Raw genomic sequence first — 18,695 nt, forward strand, 5'->3', positions numbered from 1 at the left:
TCCTCTCAGATCTGATCGATTAGGTAGATCGGCCCGTTACAGCTCGCCCCGGCCGACTGCCCTGCCTTGCCTGCCAAACGAGCGCATGCAAAGTCTCAGGGCTGTGTGGACCTTTCTTGGCCACGCATGCATCGCAGCAACAACGACCAACGCTTTTCTAGATATATCCATTTCTGCGACGAGTAATTTGAAACGGAGGGAGTAGTACGAGAGTCCAAGTTCACCACCCATGCATGCTTCTTCTTCAGCGAACCAGTCACTTGAGACTTGACCTGCACACACACTTGATTCAGATTTTCAGGCATGCATGCGCGCACTGACCAGACGACGCATGAGTAAGCTGCACGTGGTGCATAGTGGATACGTACAGGTGGCGGTCGTGGCCCCAATTCTTTGACCCCATGCATTCAGTTTTGTGCCCAGCTCGGACAAAGCTACACCAACCAGAGTTGACAATGTGCAGCGTCTGGTCCGGTGTGTGACGCAACAGCTGCGATTTGGGACTCGGCGAGGGGAGACCTTGCTGTGAAAATGTTTGGCACAAACGTATTTGGCTACAGGTCAAATCAAGTCGGCGCGACGCGACTCTTCATCTTCTTGTTCCTGTATACTCCCTCCGTTTCTAAATATTTGTCTTTCTAGACATTTCAAATGACTACCACATACGGATGTATGTAGACATATTTTAGAATGTAGATTCAATTTTTTTTCGTATGTAGTTATTTGTTGAAATGTCTAGAAAGACAAATATTTATGAACGGAGGGAGTAGTATATATATCCTCGATCAACTCCTCACTGCCTCAATGCTTGACTTGTTTGCTTAAAGTTTGACTGCTGCTCCGGCCGTACGTACTAGTAGTCTAGTACTACGTAACCGTATCGAATCCATGCATGCATGCATGCATGCTCTCACAGTTTGCTGCACTAGCTAGCACTAGAATTCGATTTTTAGATCGTGTGTGTGTCTGGCAGCGGCATGCATGCAATGCACCATCGCATCGTTGTTTCCCTGGAAAACTCCGGAACGCCGCCACTCTTTCAGACAAGACAAGCTAGCCAACCTCGGACACTCCGTTCCCACGAACGAGATGTACTAAGCTACCTGGCGAGAGTTAACAATGGCATGCACCAGATGAAATTTACGTAAAGTACGTAATTTCCTGCACTAAACTCTATCGTTGTCTGCTGCGGTAAGCAAACAGGCGAGAGTCGCCGATCGAGAAGCTAACTAACTAATGAGAGAATGGCGCACGCGAAATACAGTATATATATGGTTGAGACTTGAGATATCGAATTAAACTAATTAGCCAGACGTTTAATCAGATCAACATGTGAAACTCCGAAGACGTACGTAGACGATCGAGCTGGGCCAGTTCGATCATGTCTTCAAAAGCAATGTCTCTACGTAAGTACGGGATACATACGCGTCTCAATTTTCCGTTCTACGTTCACATTTTTGTCCGCAAAAAAGAGGCTACATAGCCTGGCCTTGCTTCCATATATAGCATATCGTCTCTGTTGTAAGCTACTACAGCTAGCCAGTGACACGGACTCAAAGGAGTGAAGCACGTACGCTCCTCACTCGGACTCAGATCAGAGTACGTACGTCATGCATGCATGCACATTGGTGCAAGCAAAATCAAACAGAGATCTCGAGAGGCTGACAGTGTAAGCACCAGCATGAAGGTTAAGATCGAGAGCTCCAAGATCGTCAAGCCGCTGTACGAGGACGGCGAGGCGCCGGCGCGTGCGCAGTGGGTGCCGCTTTCCGTGTTCGACAAGGTGACGTACGGGGAGCACGTCGCCATCATCTTCGCGTTCCGGCCGCCGAACCCGCCCAACAGCGAGGTCGAGCTGGGCCTGGCCAAGGCGCTCGCCGTGTACCAGGAGTGGGCCGGGCAGATCGGCGACGGTCCCGACGGGCGCCGGTCGGTGCTGCTGAACGACGCCGGGGCGCGCTTTGTGGAGGCCAAGGTGGACGCGCCCATGGCGGTGTCCGTGCCGTCCGGGCCGTCGCCTGAGGTGAGGCGGCTGCACCCGAGGATCGACGACGGCCCTGTGGAGCTGGTGCAGGTGCAGCTGACTCGCTTCTCCTGTGGGTCGCTGGCCGTGGGCTTCGCGGGGCACCACCAGATCGCCGACGGGCAGGCCACGGCCAACTTCCTGGCGGCGTGGGGCCTCGCTACGCGGCAGCTCCCGGTGTCGCCGCTCCCGGTCTGCGACCGCGGCACCTGGTTCGCGCCGCGCGAGCCGCCGCTCGTGGAGTTCCCGCACCGGGAGGTGGAGTACAGGGCGCCGGCACCAAACACGATGGACGAGAAGGAGGAGATCGGCTTTGGCGCGGCGGGGCACGACAAGGTGAAGGTGCACATGATGCACCTGAGCAAGGATTTCGTGGCGCGGCTCAAGGCGCGGGCCTCGTCGGGGCTCCCGCCGTCGAGGCGCGGCTACACGACGTTCCAGAGCGTGGTGGCGCACCTCTGGCGCGCGATCACCGCGGCGCGCGGCCTGGGCGCCGACGTGACGACCAAGGTCCGCATCTCCGTGAACGGCCGGATGCGCATGCGCCCGCCCATGCCGCGCGACTACTTCGGCAACGTGGTCCTGTGGGCGTTCCCGCGCACGGACGCCGGCGACCTCGTGTCCCGGCCGGTGGGCCACGCGGCGGAGCTCGTCTACCGCGCCGTGGCGGACGTGGACGACGCCTACTTCCGGTCCTTCGTGGACCTTGCCTCCTCCGGCGTCGTGGAGGCTGAGGGGCTGGTCTCGACGGCGGACAGCGAGCAGGCGGTGCTGTGCCCGGACCTGGAGGTGGACGCGTGGCTGGGGATCAACTTCCACGGCCTGAATTTCGGCGGCGGCGGGCCCTTCCGCGTCATGCCGACGTACTACCCCATGGAGGGCAGCCTGTTCCTGGTGCCGTCCACCCTGGGCGACGGCAGCATGGAGGCCTACGTGGCCCTCTTCGACGACCACCTTGCGGAGTTCAAGAGGATATGCCACAAGATCGATTAGCTTGCAAGCAGGTCACGAAACTTAATAATCATAGAAATACAAGGGGCCTAATTATGCAACAGAATATGTATTTCGGTGATCAATCCCTGTACTTGCTCACTAGCTATGTGGTGCCGCTATAGTTTAACGATTTGGATATCAAACGACCTCTAAATGCGATGAAATTTGACAAACGGTCTATCTACAATATATTAAGACCACACGTCAACTTTCAACCCATTTCGAAGACGTTTTATTCCCACTTAAAAAATAATTATTAGGCGATGCCGCAGGCACGTGCAAATGTGGATGGTCTCAGAACGGGCAACAACGTCAACGGGGGAGAACCGGCAACTATGAACGTATCCAAGGGGGAGAACCGACAACTATGAACGTATCCTCCGGAGACACACCTCGACACACCCACCGACGATGCTGCAAGCACCACCGAAACGAGGACTAGACGGGGAGAATTTTATTCCATCTTCAGGGAGCCGCCGCCGTCCCGTTTTTTTGAATAGGACACAAACCCTAACAAAACTTGAAGAAATATCTAAAAATGGAGCCCCTCTCACGGCAAGGGCCGGGATCCACTCTGCTCTTATGGCCCTAATTAAGGCCACCGGAGATAGACGAACTGACGGCGGCGCCGACAGGAGGCAAGGAAACCTTAACTTTTTAGGGAAGACGGCAGCTATAGGTTGCTTCTTGACGAGTTCCGGTGAATCCTAACTGATCATGACGCAAAATTCGTTCTGATTAGCTAGGTAATCTAGTACGTACTTACCAGCTGGGTAGTGCAAACTGTGAGATGAAGAGTAGAACCAAAGCAGCAGTCAAACTTTAAGCAAAGCAAGTCAGGCACTTAGGTAGTGAGGCCTAGCTACAGCTAGCTAGTGGACTATAGAGGAGCAATAGATGAAGAGTCGCGTCACGCCGACTTGATTTGACCCGTAGCCAAATACGTACGCATGCAAACATTTCCAGCGCAAACGCATGCAATCTCGTCCGGCCGCCGTAGCCAAGTCATCTGGAGCTCGCTCAAGTCCAAAGCCAGGCGCATGCAGTCTCGTGGATCGTGTGCTGGTGAAATCGTGACAGGACATGCATGCAGCGGCCGCTAGCCGAGTCCCAAATCGCAGCTGTTGCGTCACACACCGGACCAGACGCTGCTCACGTTCACCATTCATCAACCTAGCTAGTAGCTAGGTGCATCGTCAACTCGAGTTGGTGTAGCTTAATTTGTCCGAGCTAGGCACAAAACTGCACGCACGGTGTCAAACCGGTACGTGGCTCTCCTCGTAAGTGGTCTGGTCAGTCCGCGCATGCCTGAAAAATCTGAAATGAGTGTGTGTGCAAGTCAAGTCTCAAGTCACTGGTTGGCTGAAGAAGAGGTAGGGGTGAACTTGAACTCTGCAGGTACGTATCATTGGTCCTTATTGCTGCGATGCGTGGCCAAGAAAGGTCCACAGCTGTCAGACTTTGCATGCATGCATTTGGCACGCATGGCAGGCCGGACCAGCAAAGAGAACCTAGGGCATCTTCAACGCCGATGCGTGGCCAAGAAAAGTCCACAGCCCTCAGACCGGGTGTTGGGTCTGGCCGAGGTTCCTTCCTCCTTAGCTTCCTTGGATTCCTCCGCCTTCTTCACGTTGCGTGCGAGACCGATACATTTGAAATGACACATCACAGAGATTCCTCGTTGTTGCTCGGTGGCCAACTTCGTAAGAAGGTTGGTTTCTGCAAAGAGCTTGGTGGTAAAATCAAAGAGGGTATCCATCTTACTGTAGAGACTATTCACCTTGGCTTCGAGATCTTTGCTCATCATCCAATAAAAATCAATCTCTGGACCAATTGTATTTGCACATGGTTTGGAGACTTTCTCAAGTTCATTGATCTTTTCCTTGATCTCATCAGGCGTTGTCATTTCCGTCTCGGGGTCGCGTGGTCCCATCCCCGTGCAAAGGAGAGGAGGAGGCGCTCGCGGCCTGTCACAAGGCCCGATCCAAGGCGCGGCATGCAAAATCTGTGCCACCCTTGATCGGCCTGCCCAATAGAAGAAGGTGGGTAGGATGAGATGCGGCCACGCACGCTTCTATGCCAACGAGAAAGCCAAGATCGTCAGTGCCACACCAGTCGCCTCTTGGGCCCCAGCTGCTCCAGCCGACACCGAGTTTGCCCACTCTGATGTGTCCAATGAGGTGTTTTCCAGGACTCCTTAGATTAATTAGTTTATTAAATATTGTATATTTCCGTGTCAAATGTAATGGTGGATATCTACTTATATTTAAGATGTTACATTTTGATGAGAAAATGATGATATTTGAGTGTTAGAGTTGGAGGATTTACCGTTGGATATGCCCTAAGCCCCCTCTCTTTCCCATCCACAACGACAATGCAACCTACATGCACCGTGTGCTGGAGCTAGCAGCTATACAATGGCATCTTGCTCAAACTGATTCTGTTTCCATGGCTAGGTTTATGTGAGACTTCACCTGCGGCAAGCGTGGTGAACAACCCCTACATTGTGTTTGGCCGGTCGTCGGAATCGGAATCATGCGAGACACTCTAAAATCTGAATTGCTGCCATAGACAACACCTCTTATAGTACTAGTTGGTCATACAATACATTGAGAGGATGTAGGCATGACGATGTGGGATGGCATTAACCATCATTTGAACAAATATAATTTTAGCACTAGTCTGCCTTGCATGGCGCTCATGTAAGGTAAGCATAGCACCGCTCCCTAGTCGTATATGTCCATTAACGACTTGTGATCAATTGCCAGCAAACTGTGTTTGTGGCTTCACCGTTCCCGTGACGCTTCCATGGGCATTCTGAACAATAGCTTGTGCCGGGGCAATGTGGTTGGCCCCAAGAGAGGTTGACGTTTTTGAGGTAGATGTCGTGGCATGGCACACTCTTGCTGCACATGATCTTGATGGCCTCTCGTTCTGAGGACGTCCCCTGGATGTCGACGAATCGAGCGTCTGTTATGGCCACACCACCATCCTGCAAAGGCAAAAGCAATATATAGGGTTTCGTTCAATTTCAGAAATTGTTCCCTTTTTTCTTTAAGGCAACCATTGATCAAGTGGTGGTGCGGACAGGATCCCTCACCTGTGGTGGACAGTTTCCTTGGGGGCAATAGAACTGGTCGATATCGATAGGCAACCGGACGGCAGTCATTCTGTGTTTGATGAAAAGGAATCCGGTTGCTAGTGCCTTGCCATCCCTGTATCCATTGAATCATACCATATGTATATATTAGGGGATATATATGCCTACTATATATGGTTTGCAGGTAACCTATGATATGTACATGGAACATGCATGTGTATGCATGCCACCGTCAGTAACTATATCTTTAAACACATGCAAGGCACAACCATGTACGTACTAGTAGATGCTTGTTTTTTGACGTGAACAATAGGAGCTCTGCCTTTGCATTATAGAAGAAAGAAGTCATACAGGTACAGAAACGGATCGACCATCAGTAGATGCATGTTACCTGCCTACCATCAGTAGATGCATGTTACCTGCCACGATTTGATCCTCACACCGGTCGTGGTATTGAAGAAGCTGCAGTTGGACACTAATTTTTTCCACCAGCGTTGGGCCGTCAGCAACACCTCCAAGACTTCCCACACTACATACGTAGATACAGAATACAAAAAGGTCAACGTATGCTACTCACTAGAGAAGGTTATGAGCATGCACGTGCGTGCATTAATATACTACTCCTTCTCCGTCCTATAATATAAGACTTTTTTGACGGTCAATGTATACTACCGTCAAAAAACATCTTACATTATGGGACGGAGGGAGTACAATATACGCATGGGTGTGGTATGTATGTATGTATGTTTGTTTGTATACCTGATGCCATGACCAGGCCCGCAGGTGGTGTTGGTGATGTTAACATTGGTGGTTCCCGATAGAATTGACACACAATCATCACCTGCATGCACAAAATACCTACGTTCGAGGCCAGACAGAGTGCAATATATACTAGTACCATCTGAAGGAAGGAGGGTGGTTGTCGATCCGTACATACCGGTGTGCATAGAGCAAGACGAGATATTTACATGGTTGGAGGAGCCCATATTGATCCCGTCCGTGTTGGGGCTGTCGCCCGGCGCCGTGATGGAGACGTTGTGCACCTGCACCTGCGTGCACTCGTACAGGATCATGTTCTTTTCGGCCCCGTCCTTGAGGCGTATGTTGGTCACCCGTAGATTGTTGCAGTGTGCGAACGACAGCGACTGCGAGAGGGATCTCTATTTTAGTTGGACAATGGGAGGAAGTATTGTGTGTCTGTAAGTGCACGCTTACATACCCTTGGCCGGTCATTGCATTTTTGTCAACACGAGAGAGATATCAGATCAGATTGTTGCAAATATATGGAGATAAATATATATATTGAAGAAGCAACAGCTATACTCTATATATTTGGGGCTTAATTACCTTTTGGTTGTAGCAATCTCACCACTGGGCGCCTCGCCCGTCTATCTGGCCGCTCCCATTCACCGTCAGGTTGTCGACGCCATAGAAGGTCAGGACGTCTGATGGCTTTAGATAGAAGGAGTTTGGCGCCACCACGTCGCCCTCCAGCTGCACAAACACTAACCTCAATTCCAGTATGCTCTTATATTTCTTTATGAAGGGAGTACTACACAATTAAAAGATAGACTATTCAGAGTGGACCGATCGTCAAGTCAACCGACCTGTACGGTGATGGGCGACTTGCAGGGTCCGTTGAACCTCGTCTGGTTCAGCAAGAATGTCTTTCCTTTCCTGCGGGGATGTACGTACATGATCACCTCGCTGCTGTGGCTGCTGCAGGCTACTTTCCATGTCTCCTCGAACGCCTTTCAGCGCACAAATAAGCAAAAGATTAACTATCTGAATCTGATGGGCAACATACATGATAACGATTTCAGAATCATAGATAAAGGTTATGGTGTTCCAATTGTTACCTCGACATCACTCGTCGCGCCGTCCCCAGCTGCATGGAAATCCATGACGCTGTACCATTGTCCTTGCTGCACTCCGGCGGTCGATCTAACTGCGGCCATTGACACAAGGAGCAGCAGCAGCACGAAGGAGACATGTTGTGCTGCAGTCCTCTGCCGTTTTCAATCAAGAGTATACATACACAGCTGATCGGAACAAAATTTACACATGCATATATACTTTTGAGATATTGAGCTGATGAAACCTACGCATACCATGGTTGGTAGTACCACCAATATGATCAGCTGTGGCACACTCTCCTGACTTGATCGAAGAAGAGCGCTAGGAACGATGTGTCTCAACGAACTATCGTGGTAAGCAACCAATCTTGTGTGTATTTATACATGCTGTAAATTAATGGGTAAAATCAACGTGATGTTTTTTGGGGGGGTTTCTCGGTTAATTTGAAAAAGAGGATAGCTGTGTACGAGCGTACGTGCAAGCCAAAAATATCACGCGATTATTTAGCACATCGATCTGCATTTGTGTGTTGACATAAATACGCCCAGGGTAATTGATTCACAACCAAAATTTGGCTAGCCAATGTGTTGGCAAAATTTTTTTTGAACACAGTACAAACGCAAGCGCTCATATACACGTGCATACACTCATCCCTATGAACGCATACACGCACACCCTACCTCTATGAGCACCTCCGAAAGACTAAGCCGGCATAACATCTTGAAATTTACAAAGTCACCGAAGGGACCTCGTCGTCGACGGGAATATCTCCTCCCACTGAATGCGCATCGCTGGAAATTCTGAAATAAATCCAGGAATAAATGCGAGCACCAGGACTTGAACCATGGTGGGCTGGGATACCACAGTCCCTCTAACCATCCAACCACAGGTTGGTTCGCACGTGTTGGCAATTGCAAGACTTGCCATAAGTTGATAACTTTATATTAGGTTGACAAAATTGCCAAAAATGATAAATTGAACACAACGCTCATATATATACGTACATATATTCACCCCTATGAACGCACATATGCACACCCTATCCCTATGAGCACCTCCGAGAGACTGAGTCGGCATATGATCTTGATACCATAGGCGCCTCGTAGTTGACGAGAACGTCTCCTCCCACGGAACGCGCATCACCGAAAAATGCACCAGGACTTGAACCCTGATAGGCTGAGGATATCACTGTCAGAATCAAATATGTTAGGTTGAAAAATTGTAAAATATTGACATGTCAATTTTTGGCATCAAACCAATCATCATTTTCATTTTTATCATCAAAATATAAAAAGACCAAAGGGGCAGATCCAATTAATCTTAAACATCAAACCACTCAACATGTTTAACATGCAATTAATATCATAAAAATATCAATGTTTGTGCTAACCACATAATTAATGTGTAACTAATTTTCTATCAAATATAAACATGCAATAAGGTGAATTGGTATCCTACCTAATATAACTCTTATATTAACATGCATTGCACGTACACATTTATTAATTATCAAAATGTCACCGCACCCCGCCAGGAATGAAAGTAATTAAAGAGAATCGAGTGGCTGCAAGCATGCACATATTGGAGGTCTCTAAAAGCAAAATGAACAGCTTGGATCGCGCAGCCTGTTCAGTTAGCATCTTCTAAGCTAATGTGTCATATTAGCCCATCACGCATGAAGAAGGTCGCCGCTCAGGAGGAAAGTGAGAATTGGTTATGCGCAGGATGGTGCCTCCACCACCGCCAGGATGGCGGCTTCCACGGGCCGGAGCCGGCTGGGTTGGAAGGTTTAGGCCAGTCGACGAGGAAATCAGCCAGCGCCTGGGATTTGACAGCCGTGCGAGGCTCGTAGAAAACCGTGTGGGCAGCCAGCTCGATGGCCCACATGGTGACCCGGCCAATGGCGTCCCGGCGGCCGATGATCTCTCCGAGAGGAGCCATGCTCACCATGGTGATGAGTGCTCCTAGAAGTACTGCTTCAGCTTGTTGGAGGCCAGATACACACCGTAGTATATCTTCTAGTAGTGGGGGTAGTTTTGCTTGGAGAGGGAGAGCATCTCGCTCAGATAGTATCATAGTACACGGGCCGCTAGACCGGCTGCGCCTTGCCTCCTCCGGGCGCTCCACCACTAGCACCACGCTCACCACGCGGGTGGTGGCCGCAATGTACATTAGCATGGGCTCCTTCCCTGCCGGCGCGGCTAGGATAGGTGCGATGGAGAGCATGCACTTGAGGTCACGGAAGGCTTCGTCCGCCTGCGGGGTCCAGTTGAACGCGGTCGTCTTCTTCATCAGCTGGTACAAGGGCAAAGCCCTCTCGCCCAACCGGCTGAGAGAGGCCATGCAATCGGTGAACTTCTGAGCTTCGCGCAGTCAAGCTGGCTTGCGCACGCGCTCGATCGCCTTAATCTTCTCGGGGTTGGCCTCGATGCCACGCTCTGAGACGAGGAAGCCACGGAGCTGGCCAGGTGGCACGCCGAACACGTACTTCTCCGGGTTCAGGTTAATCTGGTACTCGCGCAGGTTGGCGAACGTCTCCTTGAGGTTGTCTAGGAGGGTGAGGTGATGCACTAGGGGAAAAAAGGGCTAGCCACAAATTTAGTTGGTGGCGCCTCATTTTCAATCCACGTCATCACTATTTTTTTTAATAGTGGTGGCATTGGCATATTTGGTACGTCACCACTATATCATTACTGGTGGCATGTCACTAAAAATCTATGCCATTGCTTTTTTTTTGCGGGTTAAAAATCTACGCCATTGCTATTTGGATCCAACAGCCTACCGGATCGCAAGTTAGTGATGACGTGTAACTTTTTGTCTAAGAGCAAATATTTTGCTATGGATGGTTGATTACAACTTGGAGGACCAATTTTTTTCTTCTTCTGAAACACAAGATCAGTTTCTTATTGATTGTATTTGGCTGCATATCTCACTGGAGTTAAGGAGCACTATAGCTCTGGTCACCCAAGACATATGATTCCTTGTAAACCAATCGCAACTATAAACTATTTTTCCCATTTTATTTTGTTTTTCTGAAATGTTCTGCAATTGGATCACTTCATGTATAATTGAACTTTCCATCTCCATTATGCTACAAGTGCAGACCCTCTACTAGTCAATTTTTTTGCTAGATATGTGTTGTTATGCTACAGAAAGGAAAAACGACTTGGCTATGTGTTGGGGATTTATTTATTCCCAACCTTGCATAATACTCCCACAGTAAAGAAATTTATTTTTTGTGTTTTGTTTACTGCGTTACGCTCTTATATTTTTTTTACATAGGGAGTACGTGCGTGGGAAATCATGGATTCCCTTATATGTGTATATCTGTTTCCGACATAGGAGTGTTGGACTATTCATTATTTCCGAGATCTCCAAAAGAATATGGCGCCTAAGGACCAGCTTCTTTTGGCTGTTGGTGGTGCTGTTTCTTGTAGCCAAGCCAAGCCAAGCCATCGTGGGGCTGTTTCTTGTGTGAACCATTAATAAGCTAGCCAAGCCATGCATCGTGAGGCTGTTTCTTGTGTGAACCGAAATTCCAAGACTAACTTGCATCGTCTATCTATCTATCTATCTATCTATCTATCTATCTATAAGAAGGACCGGACCGGACCCGTCGACCTCAGTCTCCTCCATGTTCCTTTGCTCTAGTGAGCGAGCGAAACCTTTTTGCCCAAACCAGTTGAGCAATCCATGACTGACGCGGCCGTGTGACGTGCCAAGCATCCATCTTCATACCCCTGACTCGTATCAATGGCATGTGCTATGTGCGTTCCATTTGATCTTAATTTGCCATCGTGGTCTTGCCCTCTTCACTGCTGGCCAATGCAGTGCACATGCATGGCGCTGGTATGATCCAGTCGGGAAGCACAAGGACACTGACACCACCCACGGCCATCCTCGGTCCGCTGCTGGCTATTTCCTTGTGTTTTGCCCATCAGTTCATCCCGATCTTGTCTGCAGCCTCCGATCCCTGCCCTAGAGAACCTCATCGACATACGCCAGCCTAGCCCTTTGATCTTCGAACCCCAAGTTTAATCTTGGATCTTGTTTCCTTTCAGTAGATTAGATGGGTTAGTTGGTTTTTTATTAGACTAGCAAAAAGATCCGTGCGTTGCAACGGGAGAAAAAAAATCACACACTCTTAATTTATAAAAAAATCTATAATCTGAGAACTTGTAGCTACGGTCCAAACAAAGATGGTCTTAACCTATAAAAGCGCAGTTTAAGATTCTACATGTGTTCTATTTCAACATGGCTTGCATGTAGATTTAATCCATACAAAGAAACGGGTAAGATCATGCATTTATTCATGTCAAGTTCAAGAATCATCAACTTAGGGTAACTCTTGAACACTTTTTTCACATGCATATTTCTTAAATACATGAAGAGTTGTTAAAAGATACATGATTTTTTAATCATAAAAGGAGATTTTTTTTTGTCTGGAAAAGAACATTTTTTGTATGGTCTCCTGTGGACGCAGGTACTTGCGCCCCTATTTCATCACTATTTCTTGCCATACATGTCATAGGTATTGGTCTCTGTTTCATCACTATTTATATCTTATCAAACTTGTCTTTTATTTTATTTTTTGTCATGCATGCCTCCTTTTTACCTTTTTTTCATGCATCTCCTCTCTTTCTTCTTCTTATATATAGGAGAATAGCGCAACATCTCATCTTTATCGGACCTCCTCCGCATTTTCCCTTTTATTTCTTTTATAGCGGACATCCCATCTTTATTGGGTCCTTCTTTTATTTCTTGTCATGCATATCCTTATTTTTTGGGTGTCTCTAGCAAATTTATCTTCAATTTCATGTTCAATCCTAATTTTGCTGAGGTGTTCATCCACAATCTGAACTTGTACCGGTATGAAAAAAGACGGATAATGCATTGTTGATTAACATTACAGCCTAAATAGTATTTTTAAAATTGTTAACAGGAAAAATAACATCATATTCAGATTCTACATATTTTTCTAGTCAAATTCCATATATAACATGTTAAATTTGAAGTTACGGTTTAAAAGATATGAGTATTTTAAAAAACATTTAATATGTATTGCGGATTTAATGTCAAAAACATTAGGGGGTTTTCTATAAAATAAGAAAACGGATTAAAAATACCTATTTCTTTTATTAGTAGGTATAGATTATAGATTAATAACACTCATCTTTTGCTCGTTAGTTATACCATAATGAGATATATTCTCTTTGTGTTCCCATCGAGAATGATGAGGGTGTAAAAATCATTGTTCCCAAATAGTTCCGGTTGAATCGAAACATGGATGTATGTTCTTGCCAAGGTCTGTGTTGCTCCCTTTTAGTTTTCGTACTTGCCCTACCGATGTTTTTCCTTAAACTGGAAACTACAACTTAACTTGATAGGTGCCGCAGCATCTGTGTTTTCGAGTCATAGAACCTGTTCAAACATTGCAAGTTGCGTAACATGTTGGAATTATCTTAACCGCTTATTGACTGAAATCAGTTCTTTTTTAGGGCATCTCCAAAAAGGACACTCAAACCGCCCGCATACAGTCGGATCGTCTTTTTTAGGGTATCTCCAAAGTGAACCCTCAAACCGTCCGGATTGTGCGGTCCGCCAGACGTGTATGACACCCTACACGAGCATGTATCGATCGGCCGAGCGGTCCGGACGTACTTTTTCGGAGAGCAGACACGTAGGACTCCGACACCCAGCCCATCAAAAATCCCTCTCAGACACCACGCCTCCATCCTTCCATTTTCTCTCGTTGCCTTTTTGTCTCTTGCCTTTGCCGTCACTCCACCACCATTGCACACCCCTGCTGGTACCCGACATGTCCGTCACCTCCAGCTGTACACCCGGGATCCAAGCCGGTTCTTCTCTATTGTCGGGACGAGCCTTTCCTCCGACCACCACTCAGGTACCATCCGCTCCTACGCTACTCACCATGCCCGGCAAATGTCCGTTGAATTGGCTGAGCTAATTTTTTTGTCCCTTCTTCTTTGAAGCAATGGATTCAGATACATAGTACATATATGAGCACTATGTTGAGTCGTCAGACGGCTTGTCAGACGAGAAGAGCTACACGGATGAGATGGCGATGATGCAGACTGTCCTTGGAGAAGAGGAGCGTGCGGAAGAGCATGTTCTCAATTTCAAGGGATTGATTAAGGATCATCGAGTGCTCAACCGCAATAGGGCGTGCGACCATTTGACACTGATGTCTGGATACTTTGCCCCCCAATGCCCTCTTCGCTGACAATTTCCGCCGCCGGTTTCGGGTGCACAAAATTGTCTTCGATCGTACCATGGGGTCCGGTTCTTTGATGACTACTTCATCTTGAAGAAAGACACCGTGGGAAGGATTGGATTCTCTGGTTATCAGAAGTGCACGGCCGCACCACGGATGCTTGCATATGGCACGACCGCTGATTCGTGGGACGAGTATCTACTGATGTCTGAGAGCACATGCGGAGATGCAATGGTCAGGTTTGCAACTATCGTGGTCTTGGTGTTTGGACCTCTATACCTGAGAGAACCAAATGGCGTAGACACCGAGAGGCTCTTGGCAATATCGGAAGCAAGTGGGTGGCCAGATTTGCTCGGTCTCTTAACTGCATGCATTGGAAATTAAAGAACTGCCCAAAAGTTCTACAAGGGCAATATCAGGGCCATGTTAAGAAGCCCACCATCATTCTTGAAGCTGTTGCATTACATGAACTTTGGATTTGTCATGTTTTCTTTGGCATACTCGGGTCTCACAACGACATCAATATGCTACATCGATCACCATTGTTTGTGAGGCTAATTGGAGGAAAAACTCCTCTTTGCCACTATACTGTCAATGGACATGAGTACAACATGGGTTATTGTCTGATTGACAGTATCTGTCCTCCGTGTGCTACCTTTGTCAACACCATCTCTAACCTAGTTGGCCAGAAAAAGGCTCCCTTTGTCCAAAGACAAGAAGCGGCTAGAAAGGATGTTGAGAAGGCATTTGAAGTCCTGCCGGCACGTTTTGCAGTTGTTCATGGACCAACTAAATAATGGGATGCAGAGACCTTGTGGGAGGTGAAGGCCTGTTGTGTGATTATGCACAACATGATCGTCGAGGATGAGGATGACGTCGCTGCCGTAAGTCTTGAATTTGAGAACGTGGGTGATCCTATCAATCTTCTTGATCAGAATCCGACCACACTTAAAAAGTTTGTTAAAAGACATCAACGTATCTGGCATTGAGCAACTCATGAGCAACCCAAGGAAAATCTGATCGAGCATTCATGGGCGGTTAAAGAGGGCAATAATATTTGAGTGTAATATTTGAACTTATTTAAGTACAACTACCGCTATATTTGAATATTTGAAATATAAGTCTTATGCTCCTACTCTCTCCACTCCTAAATATAAGTCTTTTTAGAGATTGCAATACGAACTATATACGGATATATATAAACATATTTTAAAATGTAGATTCACTCATTTTGCTCCGTGTGTAGTCCGCATTGGAATCTCTAAAAATACTAATATTTAGGGACCGAGTGAGTATTTAGGAACATAGGGAATACGGAGTGCACATCAATTAATGCGTACAGTACAAGTTGAGAATGGAATAAAAGCACGCAGCAATCAATCAATCAATCCCGTGCTTATACAACCAACCATTCTTTTGTTTTCCATTTCCAACTTCCTTCTGATGAGATCAGTACAAGGAAGGCTCAATGCTTCTCACTCTATTTTCTTTTTCCAGCGAAATCATCATCAATCATCAAAACAAAAATCCGAGAAATATGGCACAACCATACCATATTACTACTACCACATACTAAATCACACACACACAGACAAACCCCTTTATTGTCGGCAAGCAAGCAGTTGATCATGGTGTAGGTGATGGAATGAAAATCCTGACAACGATCACTGTGGGGTGCACATGAGGGCTCTGCCTTGGAAGCACCCGATGAAGGCGGGAGGGATGTACCCGGTGAAGCTGTTGTAGCAGGTCCAGGCGCTATCTCCAAGGCATTGCAGCAGTTGGTTGCTGATCTCTAGGCCGATGCAGTGGTTCTTGCTGGGCTCCTCCTTATCCTTGGCCAAGCATTCCGTGCCGGCGGCGGTGACGAAGCATGGCGTGAAGGTAAGCTCGTCGGTGACTGCATTTTCGGCGAAGCACGCCAGTGCGACGTTGGCGACGCAGACCATCTCTTCGTTGGTAGTGCTTTATGCGACACACAGATTATCCTGTGTCAATACTTACTTTTCACGTGCCCTCTCTGAAATGAATGAATTGTAGAAAAGCAGGTACTGACCTTATGCCGACACACAGATTATCCTGCGTCAGCAGCGCCGGCTCCGGCGCCGGCGCCGGTGTGGTGGAGCCGCCTGCTCCGCATATGAGCAGCACTAGGACAATGAGCGACTGCTTGATGATGGCCATCGTCGGGCTTTGGTTTGTTGGGTTGGTTGAAGAGGCTCACTTCTGCATCAGATGAGATATATTTATAGGGGGTAGGAGCAGAGCAGAGGCAGAGCGTAAAGTTTAGATTTTTGTGATTGCGACACAAGCCCAAGCTAAGGGCAACTCCAACGCACGATCCTAAACGGACATTCCTTTCATCCGTTTTTCGTTTGTTTGGGACAAGAAAACGGACACATTCGTCCGCTTGCAGTTGTACTTGCGACGGTCGGTGCGTTCAACGGGCCAACCGCACCTCAAACGGCCTGCCTTGTCGGACTTGAATTTAAACCAAAAAAACAAAAACATGTTAAAAATAACTTAAAACATAAATTTAAACATTCAAACGTCCACATTACCCAAGTTCAGCACATAAACATAAAAAAAAACATAGAAAAAAGATAATGGCCGCTTCATGGCCGCCTTCGTCTTCTGTGCCCCCATGGCCGCTGTTTACTCCTCCTAGTCATCATCTCGAGTGAGGTCGGCGTACGAAGGTGGCTGCCAAAGGTAGGCTGGTGGCCCCTGGCAGACTGGAGGCGCCGGCGGCGCCTGCACTACCTCCTCCCGTGGCTCCTACTCCTGCTCTGGTGACCGCAGCGGCGTGGCTGACCATGGGCTGACACCCACCGAGTCGGCCATCTCCGGCGCCGTGCATGAGCAGCTCCACCGCTGGCCCACCAGATGAGGGTTCCACGCGGCGACGGGCGGCTCCTCCAAGACCTCCTCCTGCACCTCCTCCTTGACGTCGAGGTCCAGCTCCGGGATGGCCACATCGCCGGCCGCGGAGAGGGCCAGCGTGGTTTCTAGGCCATGCCATTACCGCTCGTCGCACGTGTTCATGGAGTCCTCCATGATACGCCTCATGAGATGGGCCTCCTCCTCTCGGTCATGGGCGGCGTCGGTGGCAGGGACGGAGACGGAGAAGGCGTTGGCGTGATGCCGTGCACACGCCTACGGCCCCGCATTTGGGGAGGGCTGTCAGCACGAGGAGGACGCGGGTGGCGCGGGCTCGGAGGACGACTGACAAAAAAAGATTGCCGCCGCAGGTCATGCTCGTCGCGGAGCCACATATCCCACAGCGGCGCATCTACGACGTCGTCCAGCAGATCCGATGGCAGGCGGGCGCATCATCAGTTCATCTCCAGGCGGCGGGCGCGCCGCTCACGGGCACTGGAGGGATGGGCACATGGTTGGCGGAGAGATGCCAGTTGTTCAGCAGGTGGACATCTCCCCACGGCAATGGCGTCGCCGTCTCCCAGTAGCGCTAGCAGACGTCGACGTGGATGTACGACCTGTCCCGATGCCCGGCCGCCGTTGGCGCGATCTCAAAAGCTGGCGGGGCAGGCGGTGCGGGCTAGAGGAGATAGGCCGGCTAGGAAGTGGAAGCTGTGGACTGGCCAGTCCATGGCTTCTAATTTAAGAAGGACGACGACCAAGCGTTGTGTGACTAACAACCGGGGCCCGCCGTGTGAGCGCATTTACTTTGGGCAGTGGACGTAGGTGGACGGTCGCCACGCGTCCCTGAGACAAGCGACGAGCAAGCGCGTGCCCGTCCATTCCACGTCCATGTGGATGCAAACCGGGCTCATGTTTGTGTCGGAAATGGGACGGGCTGTATACCAAACGGGAAAAAATGCGGATGCAGCCGCGCGTTGGGCCGATCCATCCATCCGTTTTGGCCCGAACGGACAACCGGGAATAGTTTGGAGGTTTGCGTTGGAGTTTCCCTAACACTTATAGCTTAGATTTTGGCGAAAGCAACACTACAATAAGCACAAGGAAAAGGAGGCCATACTAGTTTAGATTTGGTTGGTGGAAGCGACTTTAGGCACTCTACGATCGGGCACGGGATCGGGATCCAAAAGTGTTATTGTGCCAAACATAAATTTACGATTGAATAATAAAACCCTCATATAATCCATCTGAACCGTACAAGTAGGTAGAACCTACCTATCCTAGATAGGGACTAGTGGTTGGGGCGCCACCTAGTGGCGCCTCTTGAGGCGGGATTATACACACTAATCAAGCTAGCGTATTAGTTAACGTCTATGTATGACATGATTCTTACTTCAGCAAGAAGACATGCAGTCCAAAAGAGCGATAGTTGCATGTTGGTTGTTAAAAATACAAGACATAGCAATAGAACTGCAGCAACAAGAGTGTTGATAAAGCAGAGCAAGCATAGAAGTTCCATGCATGCGTATTTCTTTTGGTGATTCTGCAGAGCATAAAATGCCAAATTTAAAGAGTTGGAGAGCACATATATCCTTCGGCATAAAATT

At 48.5% G+C, this 18,695-nt stretch overlaps 2 protein-coding genes and 1 pseudogene across 2 annotated transcripts; 1 reads left to right on the top strand and 2 right to left on the bottom strand.

Annotated features, from left to right (window-relative positions):
* Positions 1–1,552: 1,552 nt before the first annotated feature.
* Positions 1,553–3,126, top strand: LOC125554520 (agmatine coumaroyltransferase-2-like). The gene has a single exon (XM_048718051.2). The coding sequence runs from the start codon at positions 1,619–1,621 to the stop codon at positions 3,014–3,016; it is 1,398 nt and encodes a 465-aa protein (XP_048574008.2). The 5' UTR covers positions 1,553–1,618; the 3' UTR covers positions 3,017–3,126.
* A 2,647-nt stretch (positions 3,127–5,773) lies between these two features.
* Positions 5,774–8,020, bottom strand: LOC125554521 (putative polygalacturonase At1g80170; annotated as a pseudogene).
* A 7,584-nt stretch (positions 8,021–15,604) lies between these two features.
* Positions 15,605–16,440, bottom strand: LOC125553417 (uncharacterized). The gene is made up of 2 exons (XM_048717202.2): positions 16,265–16,440; positions 15,605–16,173 (listed from the first exon to the last, which is right to left on the bottom strand). The coding sequence occupies exons 1-2, from the start codon at positions 16,390–16,392 to the stop codon at positions 15,873–15,875; spliced, it is 429 nt and encodes a 142-aa protein (XP_048573159.1). The 5' UTR covers positions 16,393–16,440; the 3' UTR covers positions 15,605–15,872.
* Positions 16,441–18,695: the final 2,255 nt, after the last annotated feature.

This window comes from Triticum urartu, chromosome 4A (genome assembly GCF_056163025.1).
Source record: "Triticum urartu cultivar PI428250 chromosome 4A, HENAU_Tu73, whole genome shotgun sequence".
NCBI classification, from domain to species: domain Eukaryota; kingdom Viridiplantae; phylum Streptophyta; class Magnoliopsida; order Poales; family Poaceae; genus Triticum; species Triticum urartu.

What these genes read in the sequence shown, in the direction of transcription:
- LOC125554520 (XM_048718051.2), top strand. Translation starts at nt 1,619, where the DNA reads ATGCACATTGGTGCAAGCAAAATCAAACAGAGATCTCGAGAGGCTGAC.
- LOC125553417 (XM_048717202.2), bottom strand. Translation starts at nt 16,392, where the DNA reads ATGGCCATCATCAAGCAGTCGCTCATTGTCCTAGTGCTGCTCATATGC. An exon ending in AATCTGTGTGTCGGCATAAG is followed by an intron (nt 16,174 to 16,264) that starts GTCAGTACCTGC and finishes TGTCGCATAAAG; the next exon opens with CACTACCAACGAAGAGATGG.